Source organism: Ceraceosorus guamensis (genome assembly GCF_003144195.1).
Source record: "Ceraceosorus guamensis strain MCA 4658 unplaced genomic scaffold IE81scaffold_17, whole genome shotgun sequence".
In the NCBI taxonomy this organism is placed as follows: domain Eukaryota; kingdom Fungi; phylum Basidiomycota; class Exobasidiomycetes; order Ceraceosorales; family Ceraceosoraceae; genus Ceraceosorus; species Ceraceosorus guamensis.
Genome location: NW_020290012.1, coordinates 18,540 through 35,690, shown reverse-complemented (window position 1 = coordinate 35,690; position 17,151 = coordinate 18,540). Strand labels below are relative to the sequence as shown.

The 17,151-nt window shown below is 55.5% G+C and overlaps 6 protein-coding genes across 6 annotated transcripts; 3 read left to right on the top strand and 3 right to left on the bottom strand.

Annotated features, from left to right (window-relative positions):
* The first annotated feature begins 37 nt into the window (after positions 1-37).
* IE81DRAFT_365522 (hypothetical protein) lies at positions 38-2,908 on the top strand. The gene is made up of 4 exons (XM_025516938.1): positions 38-1,279; positions 1,364-2,088; positions 2,159-2,285; positions 2,353-2,908. Exons 1-4 carry the CDS (start codon positions 170-172, stop codon positions 2,803-2,805), a joined length of 2,415 nt encoding a protein of 804 aa, XP_025370832.1. The 5' UTR covers positions 38-169; the 3' UTR covers positions 2,806-2,908.
* Positions 2,909-3,002: 94 nt separating this feature from the next.
* On the bottom strand, positions 3,003-5,496 carry IE81DRAFT_346281 (hypothetical protein; the record flags this gene model as incomplete). Its single annotated transcript, XM_025516026.1, has 6 exons — positions 3,003-3,362; positions 3,437-3,805; positions 3,875-4,030; positions 4,103-4,891; positions 4,970-5,010; positions 5,082-5,496. The coding sequence occupies 6 exons, from the start codon at positions 5,494-5,496 to the stop codon at positions 3,003-3,005; spliced, it is 2,130 nt and encodes a 709-aa protein (XP_025370831.1).
* Positions 5,497-6,113: 617 nt separating this feature from the next.
* Positions 6,114-8,510, top strand: IE81DRAFT_322069 (hypothetical protein). The gene is made up of 4 exons (XM_025513520.1): positions 6,114-6,320; positions 6,596-6,763; positions 6,841-7,016; positions 7,267-8,510. Exons 2-4 carry the CDS (start codon positions 6,608-6,610, stop codon positions 8,501-8,503), a joined length of 1,569 nt encoding a protein of 522 aa, XP_025370830.1. The 5' UTR covers positions 6,114-6,320; positions 6,596-6,607; the 3' UTR covers positions 8,504-8,510.
* A 138-nt stretch (positions 8,511-8,648) lies between these two features.
* IE81DRAFT_334009 (Dihydropteroate synthase) lies at positions 8,649-11,410 on the bottom strand (the record flags this gene model as incomplete). The annotated part of the gene is made up of 2 exons (XM_025515398.1): positions 8,649-11,060; positions 11,126-11,410. 2 exons carry the CDS (start codon positions 11,408-11,410, stop codon positions 8,649-8,651), a joined length of 2,697 nt encoding a protein of 898 aa, XP_025370829.1.
* Positions 11,411-12,713: 1,303 nt separating this feature from the next.
* On the top strand, positions 12,714-13,060 carry IE81DRAFT_346278 (hypothetical protein; the record flags this gene model as incomplete). The annotated part of the gene is made up of 2 exons (XM_025516025.1): positions 12,714-12,724; positions 12,838-13,060. 2 exons carry the CDS (start codon positions 12,714-12,716, stop codon positions 13,058-13,060), a joined length of 234 nt encoding a protein of 77 aa, XP_025370828.1.
* A 1,501-nt stretch (positions 13,061-14,561) lies between these two features.
* On the bottom strand, positions 14,562-16,218 carry IE81DRAFT_311666 (6-phosphogluconolactonase). Its single transcript, XM_025512446.1, has 4 exons — positions 15,712-16,218; positions 15,409-15,527; positions 14,769-15,261; positions 14,562-14,661 (listed from the first exon to the last, which is right to left on the bottom strand). The coding sequence occupies exons 1-4, from the start codon at positions 15,820-15,822 to the stop codon at positions 14,581-14,583; spliced, it is 804 nt and encodes a 267-aa protein (XP_025370827.1). The 5' UTR covers positions 15,823-16,218; the 3' UTR covers positions 14,562-14,580.
* Positions 16,219-17,151: the final 933 nt, after the last annotated feature.

Here is a 17,151-nt window from a genome sequence, read left to right as displayed (position 1 = left end):
CGTGTGCATTGGCTGTGTGAATTCCACTCACGACTCCAGCAGCCACCTTTGTATCTCACGGCCAAAGAGCCACGTCCAAGCTCCTCACCTCGACAAATTTTGGCGATCTTGTTCGCTTTACGCAGACCGATGTCCTGGTCGCAATCGCAGAGGACGTCGCCGCACTGCCATGTCAAGCCCATCCACGTCGCCGGCGGGAGCTGGTCGGCCTCCACCGACGCCTTCTTCGTCGTCCGTGCCGCCCCTTGTCAGCGAGCCGGATGCGACCTACCGATCACTCCTATCTCTGCTGCTGGCGGGATCTGCTTCCAGTCGACATTTGCTTCTACTACCCGAGCCGACGTTGACTGCCAGCATAGCGCACTACCTTTCGTCTCTGCCTTCTGATGCCTTGCCTGGTTTCGTGCGAGCACTTTGCGAAAGTGCCTGCCTTTGGGCATGCCGCAACACGAATGGCGACGGTGACATTGCGCAAGATGCCACCACTCAGGTGCAAGGACCCCAGCTCCCAACGTTGGATGAGCGCTCGATGCTCGTGTACAATGCAGCAGTGCAGGCGGTGCTCCGAAGACACTCCGCCCTTCTGCATTCCAGAGCAGGGTCTCTCAGCTACGGAACCGAGCGACAATTGTCAAGCTGGGTCAGGAAGGTCATGCAAGCGCTTTCAATCCCGCTTGATCTCGCGAACACATCTTCCAATCTTCCGAAGATATCTCAGCCTGAAGTGGAGGGTGAGGCCGATCCGGCCAGCAAGATTTCGGCGCTCAGCTTGCCTGCGATTTCTATAGCTTCTGGCCTGCTCACTGCGTTATACAGCATTCGGCAGCAGCTCAAAGAACGTAAGACGGGACTCAATCCCAAGGGGTCGATGCGTGAAGCTGCAAAGTACTGGGGTCCACTACTGGATGCTGCTCTCCAGAAGTACTCTGGCCAATTGCACCAACGAAAGGGGACAATCGGCTTAGGCGCAGACTCAAGCGCGTGGGAGAAGGAATTCGAAAGGCATGCTGCTGGCCAAGCCGAGGTCGCGGACAGCGCGATCGCTCTGCCTCCACCAGCCTCACCATCTCGCAGCAGCCCGCTTGATGTAGAAGCTCAAGCTGTCTGCTGCGTGTTGTCCGCCCTGGGCCCCAATTTGTCCGAGACAGCGATTGAGCTCAGAGACAGCGTCGCACTCATCAATCTCTGCACACCGTTCGTCCGAAGCGTTTTTGACGCCCAGCTACTCACCTCGGTCAAGAATGACGTGGTGTCTGGCCCGGATGGACTCGAAATCAAAGTGAGCACGAGCTGATGTATAGTGGAGCCGCAGAATGTACGTCTTGTTGCTGCTAATCTTGACGTCCCGCCTTATGATCGCCAGGCAGATTCGGAGCTTGCGCGTCGAATCAAGGGCTCAGCGACATCGCACAATCTACCTCGCCTGGGTCCAATCACACGAATCGCGGGACTAGCGCTGGGCGAAGCAGCGCGCAGTCAGACACCAGAGGTCCTGGAGGAGGCAGTCCATCAACTCGAAGAAGGCCTTTACGAATTGTCGCGTCGATGGGAAGCTGGCTTCGTATCCGCCGATCTGAGCACGGTGGCGCCTGCGAGCGAAGGTCTTACGACGCAACTTTGGACGCTTTTCAAGTCTCTCTTGTTTGGGAGCGTCATGCTGTACGATGGCCTGCTTGATGGGCTGCTGGAGGCCATCCCATCCCAGCCCCTCGTCGTAATCTTGTCTCCCGAAAGCCCAGGCTACGTGGAAGGTCTGACTAGCTCGAATATTCCCCCAATCTATCTGGCTCTCTGCCACTCGGCCCTTCAAACCCTATCGAACCTGAGCTTTGTCTCACATCCAATGGGCGACTCTTTTGAGGCCCTGCGCAGAACAACGTACGCTGCGCTTGACATTCTGGCTCGAGATGCACGAGCTGCTGTAAGCCTTATCACCGACCTGAGAAGATCCCTAGCGGGAGGCGAGATCGAGTCAAGCCACAAGTCGTGGAGGAGAGAAAAGGTCACGTTCTTTCTAGACGCGTGTGAGCAGCTCGTTCCATCAGTCCCCGATGCGGTGCACCGAGTGGTGCTGGACGTGGCCAAGTAGTGAGTCGTTCGGAGATGGATGCTTTTGGAGTCGATCCGCTTTGCTAACATATCATGCTGCGCACTACAGCTATCTGGAGGACAACACGTGGCCTGACACGTTCGAGTCGGCGCACTCGGTCGTTCTAGCGCTTCTGTCAGCGCACGCACCATGCTCATCTTCACTCGCGCCATATTATTCTTCATCTTTACTAAAGGTGCGTTGCTCGCGGATATGGCTCCCGCACTCATCACACCTTGACTGACTACAAAGATCACAATCAGCTCTTTCCGGGAAAGATCAACGCCGAGCAATTAGAGCATGCGTATTGCACACTGGTAGATTCAGCTTCCTCCATGGACGACGCCTTGGCTCTTTGGTGCGCGGAACAATTGCGAGACGAGATAGAATCAGAGCGAAGCGTATCACTAGCCGCTTCGCCGCAGTCTGCCGAGCCCAGTCTCGAATCTGACCCAAGATCAGGGTCTCAAATACCTGCAACAAGGCTGGAGACGCTGCAAGCTGTTCATGTCGCTCTTCTTCCCTCGCTGCATCTCGTGCTGCTTCAGACACATCTCAGCTATGTCAAGCGACACTTGCTCTCGCTCCCTGCAGATTCTACGCAGCGAGAAGCTCTGGCGGAGAAGACGTTCGACGCTCTCGCTGGACTTGACGCTGCTACGCGGGAGGAAGGACTTGCTTGGTGGGCACGCGAGAGGGAAGCGTTTGGAGTCTGAGGAATTGCATCGCCTTCCACCCAGAACAAAGATGTGTGCTGTCCTCCCATGCCCTTTCGAGCCTGATGTCTTTTATTGAGTTTGACCCCGCATATATTCCTGCTTGAGTTTGCCTCGGCGCTGGACGGAGCGCTTGCACTGCAACAGGACCCCTGTCGACCTTCTTATAGTTCGATGACAGCACAAGGAACAGCCTATCAAGCCGAAGGTCCTGCGCCACTGTCCTGTGCTTGCGACTGCAAATGTTGTTGCGCAGCCCGGTGATACGCTTCAGCCTCAGCTCTGGCCCTCTCGAATAGTCGCTTTTTCTCGTCGTCATGTGGTGCCTCTGAGGTTTGTGCTGGAGGCTGAGGTAGCGGCGACTGAGTTGGAGGTTGCGGTGCCGAGGAGCCTCCTGCGACTTGCTGAGGCTGAGGTTGTGGTGACGTGACCGGCTGCGACTGAGGCGCATTCACTGGTGCAGAACCTTGCGTTTCCGTCGTGGATGCGGCAATGTGCGCGTGCGGCTGGTGCTGCCCTGTTTGAGCCGAAACGCCGTGTTGAATGTGGGCGTATTGCTGCCAGATTTTCATCGCAAAGATGTCAGCCGCTGGCATTGCGCTTGGAGGTAGGCGGACAAAAAGGAGCTCACCTGCTGCTGTTGCTGGGCATAGTACCAGGCGGCGTAATTTGGATCGCTGGGGTGCGGCTGCTGTTGCTGCTGCGCCTGCGTATAGCCATTAGCAGCGTACCACTGAGCCCATTGTTGGCTGTAATCCTGTTGCTGTTGCTGCTGTTGACGCTGGACCTGCTGAGAGTACTCTGGTCTGACTTCGGTGTATGTGCTTGTGGGAGCGCCTGGGTTGTACTTGGCTAAGCTTTGCTCCATGGCAGTGTCGAATGTCCCACGAGCTCTGGTAAACTTTTCGTTCATGGCTCGAAGCTCAGCAAGCTTTACGCTGTATCTATCGATGAGCTTCACGATTTTTGGCCTCAGTGAGAGCGCAGTCTGGTACAACTCCTATGGAAAAGCGAACGCGTTTTGAGGACGGAGCAAATATGGTCGACGTACTGCAACAATTTGACTCACCTGCAGCTCCTCGTTCTCAGCCAGGTTGTCGTGGTCAGGGTCCAGCTCGCTGAGCTTTGTGATGAGATTGTCGATGCTGCCGGACTGCGCAAAGAGTCGCGCTTCGAGCTCCGCTTCACGCTGAAGCTCAGCTGGTGTGGGGTTCGGCAGGACCTCCTACGGACACCGCTCAAGAGGGTGTCAGCATTGTGGTGACCAATCTCGAGAATCCGGTCGCGTTGCACTCACAACATAGTTCACAGGGAAGATACCTGCATTGCCTCTGAGCTCACCGCGCCACCAGTGCTCGTAGACGGAGTCCAGCACTCGGATGATGTCACCTTTGGAGAACGCCAACTCGCCTGCCTCGGTAGGTGCAAAGTCGTAGAGGGCTCTGACTCGGGACGGTGCGCTCGGTGTAGCTGCTGCGTCCTTAGCTACTGGCGACGCTACTGCTACTGGTGCAGCTGGAGCGGTGGTGTTCGCTGCTGGAACGGCGTTCTGCACTTGAGGTGCTGCTGGGACAGCAGTGGCCACATGAGACGTCGCAATGTTCGGGCGCGAAGCGGCCTGCTGCGTTGCAGCCTGACTTTGCGCCGCCACACTCGTCGCAGGCGGAATGATGGTGGACTGTCGGGAAGCGTAAGGCGGTGCAGATGTCGTGGCGGCTGTCGTAGGCTGGATCATCGGTCGAACATCATTCTGAGCTGCCGCTGCGCTCGGTCTCGCAATGTATCCAGTGGCATCAGGTCGGGAGATCTCTGCAGTAGTCGCCGGAATTCTTGAAGGCTCATTTGGTCTGCTGCTCAGAGTGCTCGCGGCAGTACTAGAGACGGCACCTCCAGCGGCTGCAGCAGTAACGCTCTGGTCTGCTCTGCTGCTACCCGCTCTATTGGTGCTTCCACTTCCGCTGGCGCCAGACGTCTCACCCGGCATCTCGAACCAGCCATTGGCCCCGTAGCGGCCGCCCACATCGCTTTTGGAGAGCTCGAGTACTCTGCGAAGTTCTTCATCTTCTTGACGCAGCTGCTCGGACGACTGTGGTGGGCCAAGAAACATTGCGGGTCAGCCAGACGTATCTCGGTGCAGCAATCATGCCGAGGGCAGCAGACTCACAGGCTCTGGAACTGCTTCCGGCTCCACATCATAATTGATGTCTGCCGGACAGCATGAGCACGCATGTCAGCTCGTCAGCAGCGGCGTCGTACAGCAGGCGACTGCTACTCACTCTGCGCGCTGAGACCGTCAAGCGTCTCCTTCAAGACTCTGCCTGTGTCAGCGTTGCTTTCGGCAACCCACTCCTTCATGAGCGCCCAGGATTTCTTCTTGACCTCGATGCTTGCATTTCGATCGACAATGAGCCTTCGCAGCGCTTCTGCAAACGTCCTAGAATCCAGTTCCTTCTGAGCGACGGGACCGCAATTCTTAGAAAGAGCATCGCACAGTATCAGAGCGTAGATTTGAACGTGGGCAGACCTATGCTGAAGTCGTTTGGAGATGCTTTGGACACAAGATCGAGCTCCTACTTCGCCTTCACCCGAGACCTTGTCGCATACATCCAGATTCAACTCCCAGTTCTCCGACGTGAGGTTCTCGTTGGTGGCTTTGGTGACGATTTCGTCGTAAGGGTTAGTCACACTCATGGTGGATATGCCGAGTGGAGGGGCGGGTTTCTGTTGGGTGACTGTGAAATATGGTCTGACGCGCTTGCTTGGTGAGGAATGAGTAAATGTAACTCAATCGAAGAGTCGAGAGGAGAGGAGTGATGGGCAGAGATTTGGTCGCGTGAGAGAAGAAGCCGCCAGCAGCGCGCCTCTGCCTGATGAGGCTGTGCGTTGCAGCCATCATGCACGCGGGCGAGCTCGTCCTTCAGCACAGCTATATACGGCGGCTGCGCCGCTTTGCTGCGCGCGTGTATGCTGTGAGAGTCGATGCTGGATCATTCGCAGCCGTGCATTCACGATGTGTACCGGTATTCACGGTACAGTATTGTTCACGCAAGAGTGATTCAGAATTACCAAGGAAGGATCATCACAATCTGAATCTGATGAATCGAAATTCTTGAATTGTGGGGCGCAGGAGGAGGAGGCGCTATGGCGGCGGACCTCACAAGCGCGATCACGTGGTCGATCTGAATTTGCGCGTTCTCGTGCGAGTGGCGCGCCCACCGCTAGCGGAGCTCATCAGCAACAACTTTTTCTCGCGTGCGTTGGGGATCGATGCGCATTTCGCCATAAGTCACAAGTCTCCAAAGTGCTGCGTCGAGCACACCATTCACCTCCTTGCCACACCAACTGTCTCACCTTCATTCGTACTCCGCTCGCCCTCGCTGATCCACCAGTCTCTATAGTCTGGCCCAGCTCTGCAAAGTCAGCGACGAGTTCTCTTTCTTTCGTCTTCCCACGTCCTCAGCAACGCGGATCGAGCCCCTTCACGCCAGGACAGAAAGCGGAGCTTCGAACGTCTGGTGAGTAGGCAGCGAGTACGAGGTTCCAAAATGATGACAAATCCAAAACTTAGATGACGAGTATGAAGGTCTTGCCCGATGTAATGCAAGAGGCAAGCGGAATCCCCTGTCGCTTTCAGCGCGGGGAGGATGTTCTTGTGGGCGGACCCAATGCTTCCAAAATCGGCTACCATCCTGACACCTCGGCGTGCACCCTGTGCTGCTATCGCACTGCACTGCCTCACTCTTTCTACGTATGGACACCATGCTGATGCATGCTCTGTCTCATCTTTCAGGCACATAGACACATGCCACCCCATCAAGAGTACGACCCCGAGTCGGACAGCGATAGCGATGCCGGCTCAGTAGAGAGCAGCACTGATGTGCTTCTAGGGTTGTCCGATGGACCAGTCGAGGGCGATGACGGCAGCAACCCCCTGGTTAGCAGGATAGGCGGCTCGCCGGTAAGTGTCAGACCTGTGTCCCCATCCAATCCGGGGGCGAGCGCTCAGCAGAGACCACACACCGTCATCGCACTCAGGCCTGGCTTCCTGCTCGTGCCAGACCACCTGTCAGCGTGGCCACATGCGAATTATGCTCTCGAGCGATGGAGCTGCTAGTGCAGATATTCGCACCACTCGATGGCTCAGCATACGACCGGGTTCTCTATGTCTGGGGATGTGCACGAGGCGCTTGCCAACGCCAACCAAAGCCAAGGTAAGTCGATCATTTCGCGCGCAGGTGTCCTGGTGCGCAGAGCGCCTTGCAGGCTGGACAAAGGATTAGAACCGAATCTCTTCACTTGACGGGTGCCGTTTCGCGCTTCGGCAAGGAGCGCCCCAAGGAAAAGAAAGCATATTCACAAACCGAGCTTTTTAACCATGATGTCTCAGCTGTCAGCTCACTCTCAATTTGAGTAAGCCTCCACAAAATTTACTGACACCAAAATCCCGTGTTGGTGCCCTAGCGTTCGCGCAGTGCGCTTGTTGCAGTTCAACGCGCGATGGGCGGCCAAGCTGGCCAAAAGACAAGCGAGGGAAGAAGCAGCTGCAGAACGGCGGAAGGCTCGGGAGGCGGCGAAGAAAGCGCGGGCTGAACAGGACGAGAAAGCCAGGCAGACCAACCCTTTCTCAGCAGCAGCTTCATTGAGCGGCACAAATGCACCAGGTGGCCTCGGCGACGCGCTTTTTGGCGCCCCTGCCACAGCAAAGCCAGCGGTCTTAAAGAGCGATGCTACAGCCCCTGCAGACGATGTCGGTGCTGAGAGTGCAGACGAAACTTTCGATTCAGATTCGGAAGACGATGAAGGCTCACGCCTTGCGGAAGAACTTGCCGTCAAAGCCTCGCTCGATGAACTTCCTAGAGAGAACGACTGGGCCAGTACATCGTCACATTACAATCCGCCACTCTACCTCAACACCATTCCCGAACCATCGGCGTCAGCTCGGAGCGCTGCACTGTTGAAAATGACTCCTGGTGCCAAGGCTGCACTGGAAAGTGGGAAAGAGACTGTCCCAAACGGTGACGACAAGGAAATCCAAGAGTGGGAGGGAGAGACGTATTCTCGAATGGAGGTAAACGGCGTCGACGAAGCTTTCGAGCGTTTCGTGGCCCGCGTCAGTCCAGAAGGCAGGCAGGTGGTGCGATACGAGAAAGGAGGCATTCCGATTCCCTTTGCGGCTGCTGGGTCCGCGTACGACAAGTTGTGGCCCCGAGCGAAGTCGAAGATCGGCGCGGATAGGAGCGTCGCTGCAGCTGCGAGACCTTTCAACCCTTCTTCTGTACCTCCGTGTGAAGCCTGCGGCGGTGCGCGCGATTTTGAGCTGCAGCTGATGCCGAATCTCATCAATCTCCTGCGGCCTGAAAATGTGGTCGACAGCGCATCAGCAACTAGCGACGGTGAGGCGAAGGCCGCGCAGAAGCTGACAGTCGACCAAGCGCGAAGAAGAGATATCGAACAAGCGCTGGGTCGCAAGTTGCAACTCCCACCAGATGCAGATGGAATCACCAGGACGGCGCCTCAACTCTCTGATGCGGAGCTGGAAGCGGAGAAGCTGGCCATGCAGGCTAGAACTGGTCTGGGTTTCGCTACCGCATTCATCTTTACCTGTCAGAAAGACTGCTGTCTGCCGAGATCTGATGAGGCTGCCGCACAAGAAGAGACTTGGCGGGAAGAATGGGTAGCCATGCAGTGGGAGCAATGAATGTCTGTTTTTTTTTTTGTTTTTTTTTTTTTTTTTTTTTTTTTTTTTTTTTTTTTTCGAAGTCTCTCCACCTCTGCTTGACTGGGCGTGCGCGGTAGTTCAGACAGATACATCACAGCAATTCATGGGTGAGGCTCATCTACGATTACGATTTGCTACGACTCTTAGGCTGAGGGTTCCTGAAGATCGCATCGGCGGTCTTTGCAACGTCTACCATTTCTTTGACGTCGTGCACGCGGATAATGTCAGCTCCTGCTGCGATAGCAGCTGTGCAGACAGCCGCCGTTGCAAATGCTCGATCCTTTGGGTCTGTCTGACCCGTGATCGTGCCTAAGAAGCGTTTGCGAGAAGCTCCAACGAGTACTGGCAAATCTGCGAGCGAAGCGTTCGGTGAGAAAAGATCTTCACTCGCGGCATCTTGACGTCCTTGCAACGTCCGCGCTCGATTTGACGGCTGGTCTCGCTTCGGAACCACTTGTTGATCGTGGGCCGTGAGCCGATGAAGCTCCCTCAGCAGCGCCACATTACCGTCCTTGTCCTTGGCAAAGCCGATGCCAGGATCAGCGATGATGTTCCATCGAGGTACGCCAGCCCTCAGAGCTGCATCAACACGCTGTGAAAGCTCCTTGATGACACCTTGCGTGACATTTTCGTTCTCGTACTTCGTGTTCTGGTGCATCGTTTTGCTGTCTCCTCTCATATGCATCAGTATGATGGGAACGCCTCGATCAGCGGCCAGTTTGAGCATCGCCGGATCCCGCATGCCGCCCGAAACGTCGTTGATGATTTGTGCACCATTATCAAGCGCAGCGGATGCTACGTCAGCTCTGAAAGTGTCGATTGAGATTGGCTGTGCTATGCCATCTCGCCTGATTGCCGAAATGATAGGTAGAACCCTATCCTTCTCTTCTTGTGCGCTGATTTCGGCAGCTTGCGGAGCAGTGCTCTGACCGCCAATGTCCAAAATGTCTGCTCCGTGCTCAACCATCTTTTGCGCTGCAGCGAGGGCTGACTGAACAGCAAGGTGAGAGCCGCCGTCGGAGAATGAGTCTGGAGTGGCGTTCAGGATTCCCATGACATACGTCTTGGCTTCCCACTCAAGCTGTGAAGGTGCGCCTGAAGACGACTTGCCGGAGGGTGGTGGCAAAGGCAGCACTCTGACCACATCGCCGTGCCCGCCGTAATCGACCGCCTTGAGCAACAGATTCAGGGTCTGCCTGATCGTGCGAGAGGTAGTCGGTAGCCTGTACTCTGGCAAGATATCCGCAAGGGGTCGCAAAACGAATTCCCGCTCCTCTACGCCAGGGTGTGGTAATTTGAGGTTGGCGCTGTCAAGGATCAGCTCGTCGTAGCAGACCAAATCGAGGTCAACGACCCGGGGGCCCTTCAGAGGCACCCCGGTCTTGTCTCTGCCCAAATTTGTCTCAATACTTTGAGTAAATTGCAGAAGTTGGTGGGGACCAAAGCGCGTGGCGACGCGGCAAGCTGCGTTCAGGAAGCGCGGTTGTTCCGCAAAGTACAAGGGTTTCGTCTCGTAGAGAAAGCTGGTGTCAATGACTTTGCAGTCTGGCGACGTTTTCGCCAGCTCCATGATCGCCTTGTGAATGTTCAGAGCTCGATTGCCGAGATTAGAGCCCAAAGAAATTGCGACCATGTGCCATCTTTCATCAGAAGCAACAGATTCTGCTCCTCTGGGCGTAATGGGCACAGAATTGTCGACCAGCTCCAATTTGCTAGGCCCCGCGCCGCCTGCATTCTCGGTGGAAGCTGCCACTGACATCCGCGTGTGATGTGACGCCGAGAGGAGTGTCTCGGCAGGAGAAGGCTCCGAGCCTGCGACATCATTAGCACTACCCTGTGCAGTGTTGGATTCTACGTTGCTGCTAGATGCTTCAGCCCGAGGCCCTGCAAGCTTTGCTTCATGTGCAAAAAACTCCTGATCTCGATCCACCTCTATCCCCGCGGCTTCAGCAAAAGTGATTGCGCTCGGCTTGCCGACTCTCACACGAGCTCGGCGATAGCCGAGCTGCACGACGACGACGCGAGCCACTTCCGTCGCCAAGCTTTCCACAGTCTGAAAGTCGCTCTTTTCCACGTATTTACTGACAGCGTCCACTAGAGTGCGATGGTCCACTGGCGCCATTGTTTGATGGCGCGTCAATCTATCAGCCCTGGTCGCGAGCTTGACGTCCAGGTCAAAGGTGACAACCTGCCTGTCCACTCTCTCCCATGCATTGACGCCTAGGATGGTTGAGATGTTTAGTCTCCTTATGACGATGCTGTCTTGCCAGCCTGATGTGTCTCGACAATCTAAGAGCGTCATCGAGTGACGTAAGCGAGAAGATGCCTGCTGATCCTTATCAGCTGGCCAAGTGAAAAGCTCCGCAGCGGAGACTTGCGAGGCGTTAGGACTTGATTTGGGAGCTGCATAGTCTGCCGCAGTGCGAGATATCGTCAGTCCCGCAGCCGCGGCATGTAGCAAAGCTCTAGGCTTTTCCAGGGTCAGTGTCACTCTTGGAGCCTTGCAGATGAAGATGCACACCTTCGCAAGCTCTTCCTGCATAGGTAGATCGCGGGGTTAGTCTGAGAGCGCTAGGTATATGCGAGTCATTAGCTGCTCACAATTAGTGAATCGACGCTCGCGAAAGCTTTGCCATCAGTAAAAGTCTCCAGCTCCTTGACCAGAATGCCATAGTGGATGGAGAAAGGCAGATGATCTGTCCTACCCGCCGAGCTCACGTCCGTGTGCACGCTCACATCTAACAAGAGCGGCTGAAACTTGCGTCGTCCCCACGCATCTACGCCGACTTGTGCGCGCAGAGACAGCTGCTCAATTATGATCCTGTCTGGATAGCTGGACGACGTATCTGCTGAGCTTGAAGCTGCAGCCACGGCTTGGGAAGACATCGCGCGAACCTTTCCAGCTCTCGACTTCGCAGCTGCTCGCGTGACACCACTGCGCAGCGGCGTCCAAGACTTTCGAGGACTTGAGCGTGTCTTCGTGGCCAGCAGACGAGTTGAGGACGATGCGAGAGCGCAGTAGGAGTGGGTCAAAGCAGCGCAAGAGCTGCTTGCGTTTGGGAGAAAGAAGCCGTATCGACGGAGTGCGTTCATGGAACAGACATCACGCAGACCACATGGCTCGGAGGGCAATTGTGCGTAGGATTGGCGATCATGCGACCTGCAGACCGCCTGTCGGTGAGGTGACTGGAGAAGCGGATTATGTTGGCAGAAGATGAGCAAGGGATAGGCGCTGATCCGGGGGATGCTGGCAAAATCACCATCTTGCGAGGCGAGAGTTCCAGAAGAGCTTAGCAGAAAGGCACGACTCCACCTAATCACGAATTGCTGATGTGTTGCCATGATGCTCAGCCGACCTCTCGTGCGAAACATCCTCTATTGGCTTAGCGCGCGGCCGCGGCCTTTTGACCGCGAGCGCAGTCATCATCAGCAGCATAGCAGCCGCGACTCACGCACGCTTTCCAGAACGTTCAAGAATATGATAAGTAATCGTCGCGGGTTCATCTGAATGCCGACTGCATATGGTGACTGTGTGACTTTTGCTTTACTCACGACTGCTGCTGCGCGAACAGCGAATCGGACCATCCTACGAGTATATTGCCAATCACACAGGCTACTTTCTGAGGGTTTGAATGAGAGACTGTCAAAGCTAGCATCTGCCAATGCGTAATTTCCCGGGCCGTGCGCCAGTGCGTGCATGCCCCACTAGTATCACGTGATGCGCTCAAGGCACGCCGTCTTGAGCGATTCGCGTGCGAGCTCGTCCTGCTCGTCTTTGTACGCGGCTCATGCAAGCGATTCAAATTGAGCAGCAGCCTATTGCCGATCGTGAATAGATCCCTCCCAAGGGACCCCCTCTCACCTCAATAACACCCTTTACTCGACTTGCGACCAGCTCGGACCGCCGGATCCTTCACTCTTGATTGCACAACTTAATTCGGGCGCTCGCTGTTCGATCAGCCGCCTTTTCCGCCCCTGTCGCAAGCAGTGCCCCGCACATCTACGTGCGCATTCAGAGCAGGTGTGTTTTCATCGGCGATGTGATCCTTTGCTGAACATCTGCTGGCCTTGCTGATGCTCTCCTCACTACTCGGTCCGCCTATTGCTGATCTGCAGATTGCAGCGCTTCATTGCACACAGCTGCTTCCACCTGCCGCCGTGCTTGCAGATTCGAAGCTATTGTTCTACAATGCGTCCCACGTGAGCATCTCGCTTCCATCCTATCCGCCTGTGCTGTCAACGGTCACACGTCTACAAGCAAGCTTAAGCATACTGGAACCCTGACTCTCTCTTTCTCTCTTTATGTTCCCCAGCATCGCACGACTCGCCTCGCAATACAGGGACCCTTGGGCCGCTCGAGAGGCGTGGCGCAAGCATCCCATCTTCTCTCACAGCTACTACATAAGGAACGCGTGGCCCGGTTTCGGATTGGGAGCTGGAGCTTTCCTGATTTATTGGGCGGTGGATGAGCTGACGCACCCTAGCAATATTGAGAAGCTCAAGGAGGATGCAAAGAAGCAGAAGGGAGAGCTTTGAGCAGACGTCTGAAGGGGTAACGCTGTAGTGCGACAGGTCGCTCACCTAGCCTTCGTATGGCGCAATGGACAGGAGGGACGATCGGGTTCTCCGCTGGTAATCACATGCTGCTTTGCAAATACATGTTAGGTGAGCGATGCGCTGAGACGAAAGTGAGAAGCATCCTCATTGCCGGGTAGAGACGAGTTAGCCACGGCAAGGACTGGATATATGTTGCGGTGGGCATGCTCGATCTTCCAAGCATTCAATCTCCGGACCCCGAAGGACAGCTAATGGCGAATGAAGACCCACGCTCTACGGCGTGACCAGAAAGGCAGAGACTTGCATACCGCATCTTCGTGAGCGGTACAGCCAGATCTCTCTTTCTGATTTGTCTTCACTCGCAAAGGCGCTTGTCCAAGATCAACATCTCCATCTCCTTTTCCTCTTGCACCTCTTCGCCGCTCAGCGGCCGATGCCGCATCTCTGTAGCCGAGCCGATGGAAAGGTTTTGAAAGTTCTGAGTGTCGCCGCCTTACGACCTTTGCGGGACGTTTTGAGTCCGGCTTTGCTTGTTCGTGCGAGAACCCTTGGATTGCGCTCGCGCAGTGATTGGCTTGGCCGATGTGAGGGTCGAGTGCTGGAGCGAATGGAGAGAGGCAATCTGCCCGGCCAGGTACGGTAGCGCGAGGTTCAATGCTATTGCCGTCCAAAGGTGGGCAGACTGACAGGCAAGCAGGTGGACGAGGACGTGGACGTGGACATTATCCGAGCAGAAGGAGGGCGTGGCCTCTCGCGAGTTCGGTATGTTATTGGAAAGCGGAGCGACGCGGTGCTTTGGGAAGGACGAAATCATCAACCAAGCTCTCACACCAGCACTTCCCTAGCATCTGTCAATCTTCTTTGCCTTGAACTTTGAACTTCCGAAATGTCATTTTCCTCTCCTCGGCTTTGCCCGGTCAACACAAGTCAAAGCATGCACGTGTATCCTTTGCAAGAATGCTTCGCTGCTCTGATCGGCTTGACGGGGCCTGCGCGCGGATTGCGCGGGGGCAATCGATGACTCCTGCAGACTTACGACTTGGGATGCTCAACGTTGCGTGTAGTCTCGCGACTGTCGTGTGCAGAGCTCGTGCAGCCTCTGCCCCGGTCTTTGAGCGGATGCGTTCGAACGTCGAGCGCACCACTCAAGACTCCCACTGCGCTTCCCGTCACTCGACGCCGGACGCAGAGGCGGCATTGTGTGAGCGCACCGCGCATGAGCATGAGCATACCCGATCCAACACAGTGATCTGGCACCCAAGACGAGGGTCGACGAGACTTCATCGGAAGCGCAGTCGAGCACGAAAAGTGCGTCTGTCACAAGGAGAAGAATGGTTGACTTGCTTAGTAATCGGTCCATTACAAGAGTGCGAACGAAGGAGAAAGGAAGGATGTGGATGGGGATCGACAGGGCGTGTGTTTTGTTCGCCTTGATCAGGTCGCACGGTGCCTTTTTTCGGTATGTCAAGGCTCACAACGAGTCGACTGTACTTTGGCATCTACAGCTTCCACTCTGTGCGCGTGTACTTTGTCTCCGCAGCGCTGTCGTCGGTGCATAGGAAGTACACATCACCGGGTGGCTGTGGGTGTGAGAAAGGTTTTCATCAGACAATCAATTGTAACAGTCAAGCTTTTTCCTTGAACAACGACACGATGTCCGCGCGCATCGTCAACTGGGCACACTTACAGTGGGTCGAACGCGAGAAGCCGGCAAACTCTTCGTCTCATCCTCGAGCACTTTTGCGAGTGTAGGAGCCTTTTCCTTGCCAGACAGGACAAAGACGACCCTATGAGCCTTCTCCAGTACGGGCAGAGTGAGCGTGATTCTCCTGAGTGGAGGTTTGGGGCTATCCTCGATGGGAGCGACCCATCGGGTGCGTTCAGCCAACAACTCGTGGCCGGGGAAAAGGCTGCAAGTGTGTCCATCCGGTCCCATGCCCAAAAGGATCAAGTCAAAAACTGGGTGTCTGACAGATTCTTTCCCAGCAAAAGCATCCCTCAATTGTTTCTCGTACTCGTCCGACAATTCCTCCGCATCGTCTAGCTGAGAAACATCAATCGTGTGGATCTGCGATCGCTTCAACTCTGGCACTTTGCTAAAGAGCTCGTCGTTGCACAGACGAAAGTTGGAGTCTTCGTGATCGAGGGGAACCAAGCGCTCGTCTGCGAAGAAGACTTGCCTGCGATATCGGTGGAGGCGATGATGAAGGAGAGCATCAGCTTCAGTCAGAACGTGTCACTGGTGCTTCATCCTTTGAGCGACTCGGCCTGCTCTATCCTACCTTGCTGCCTTTTCGATGGATGCCTGCACTGCGAACACCACTCACCACTTGTCCCAACGAACTTCAGGACGACCAATGATATTCTTGCCCAGGATCTTTGGAAGACTGCCACCAGAAGTGGCAAGCGTGAACTTGTTGCGGCGCTCAATTGCCTCGTTTTGCGCCTAGAGTCAAAGGAGCATACAGGCATGGGTTAGATGAGCCTTTTGAGCAACGATCGTACTCGTACGGAGCTCTCCGCAACTATCCATCCTCTTGACTGCAGCATCTGCGCTCAGCATCGCCCATCACCCCTTCTGCTCTGCCCCTCGAGCCTTTTCCTGACGCACGGCTCGTCGCTCTACTCACCTTGATGACGAAATCGGCCAGATGCTTGCTCAGCTCATCCTGGTCCGGAAAGGACACAAGGATGGGGTCCGCAGGCTGGGTGGATGGGGCGTTGGGTGCGATGGGCGCCATATCGACTGCGATGCAGGGCAGATGAGGATGACCTTTAGTGTTTCCGAAATGCTCGACGTCGGTGGACCTTGTAAACAACCTTCTTAGCAGATACAGTACGTGTATCGAGCGTTTGAGCTGCGCTTGCCCAGTCGATTGGCTGATGCGCGTACACTGCGGTTGATGTGTTCAGCTATGAGTGGATGTTGAGGAAGCTGAAACAGTAGTCACAGTGTGAGGCTTGCAGCAGAAAGTCACGAGAGTGATGAGCGACCGTCTATAGCTGTCTGTGCGTTGGGAGCAGTGGAGGTTGTGACGCCGCAAGACTCGCGCGATAAGGCCATCGATCGATCGAGTGTACGGTGCGGTGCGGTGCGGTGCGGTGCGCTACCTGCTGTATCCTCCCTCACTCGTGACTGACTGTCGTGACTGTGACGATACCAGCATACTCACGCCTCCCTCGCTCCACAGCCCGTGCGCCTAGCTGCTGCTGCATGCATATGCCTATATTCACGATTAGCCACGCACGGACGGTGCGCGCGTGCAGCAAGCATCAACCATATGACATCCTTCTTGAGCCATGCATGCGCATTCAAATCACTCATGTGACTGTACCGTATATCATATGCAACTGGATGTCCCATCGCGGCGGTGACTTTCGGCCTTGGATGTGATTTGAAAAGAGAGAGAGAAAAAATCCTAGAAAATAACTGACTGACTGAACGCTGAGTGAGTTCACACGCTCATCATCAATCTCTCGATCGTGCTGCTCACTCAGACTGCAGCTGCTCGCTGCTGCTGCTGCTGAGACGGACGCGACACTCGTGACTGCGCTAGAGTTCACACAGGCGCGCGATGATGCCATCAGCGCGCGCTCTAGCTGTGTAGGCTGTTGTGCGTAATATATACATGCTGCGACATCGCCCGTGCGCGCGCGTGCACGAGCACGGCCAGAGGGCTCCGCGCCAAATTACTGGCCCTTGTGGGCGTAGACACGTGATCAGGTGCACGCTAGCAGAAAAATCGACCGCGGGGTCTTGCTTGATACACGATCATATATATGGCCGGGCGTATAGCTGGGGATGTGCGCGTCTGCTGATGATTCGGCGCGGTGGCCTTGACAAGAAGATTCCATCCACGACCTTGGCTTCCTTCCCTTCCACTCAAACTCGTGCCGTATCCTTGCTTGGTTCAAGCTTGCGAGAAGAGAGTCACAGGGCTTGTGAGAAGGTAGCGAAGGAACAAGCTGCAGGTCCTCGAACTTAATTTGGGAAAGTGCACGAGAAGACAAAGAACGGTCTTGACGCGATCCACACTGGCCTTCCACGATCACACGGACATCAAGTGAAG

Excerpts from the sequence above, each read along its gene's own strand:
- IE81DRAFT_322069 (XM_025513520.1), top strand. The coding sequence starts at position 6,608 with ATGCCACCCCATCAAGAGTACGACCCCGAGTCGGACAGCGATAGCGAT. Across the intron at positions 6,764-6,840 it reads GCAGGATAGGCGGCTCGCCG|GCCTGGCTTCCTGCTCGTGC; the intron begins GTAAGTGTCAGA and ends CATCGCACTCAG. Across the intron at positions 7,017-7,266 it reads CAACGCCAACCAAAGCCAAG|CGTTCGCGCAGTGCGCTTGT; the intron begins GTAAGTCGATCA and ends TTGGTGCCCTAG.
- IE81DRAFT_311666 (XM_025512446.1), bottom strand. The coding sequence starts at position 15,822 with ATGGCGCCCATCGCACCCAACGCCCCATCCACCCAGCCTGCGGACCCC. Across the intron at positions 15,528-15,711 it reads TGGCCGATTTCGTCATCAAG|GCGCAAAACGAGGCAATTGA; the intron begins GTGAGTAGAGCG and ends CTTTGACTCTAG. Across the intron at positions 15,262-15,408 it reads GAAGTTCGTTGGGACAAGTG|GCAAGTCTTCTTCGCAGACG; the intron begins GTGAGTGGTGTT and ends CCGATATCGCAG.
- IE81DRAFT_365522 (XM_025516938.1), top strand. The coding sequence starts at position 170 with ATGTCAAGCCCATCCACGTCGCCGGCGGGAGCTGGTCGGCCTCCACCG. Across the intron at positions 1,280-1,363 it reads CGGATGGACTCGAAATCAAA|GCAGATTCGGAGCTTGCGCG; the intron begins GTGAGCACGAGC and ends TATGATCGCCAG. Across the intron at positions 2,089-2,158 it reads GTGCTGGACGTGGCCAAGTA|CTATCTGGAGGACAACACGT; the intron begins GTGAGTCGTTCG and ends TGCGCACTACAG.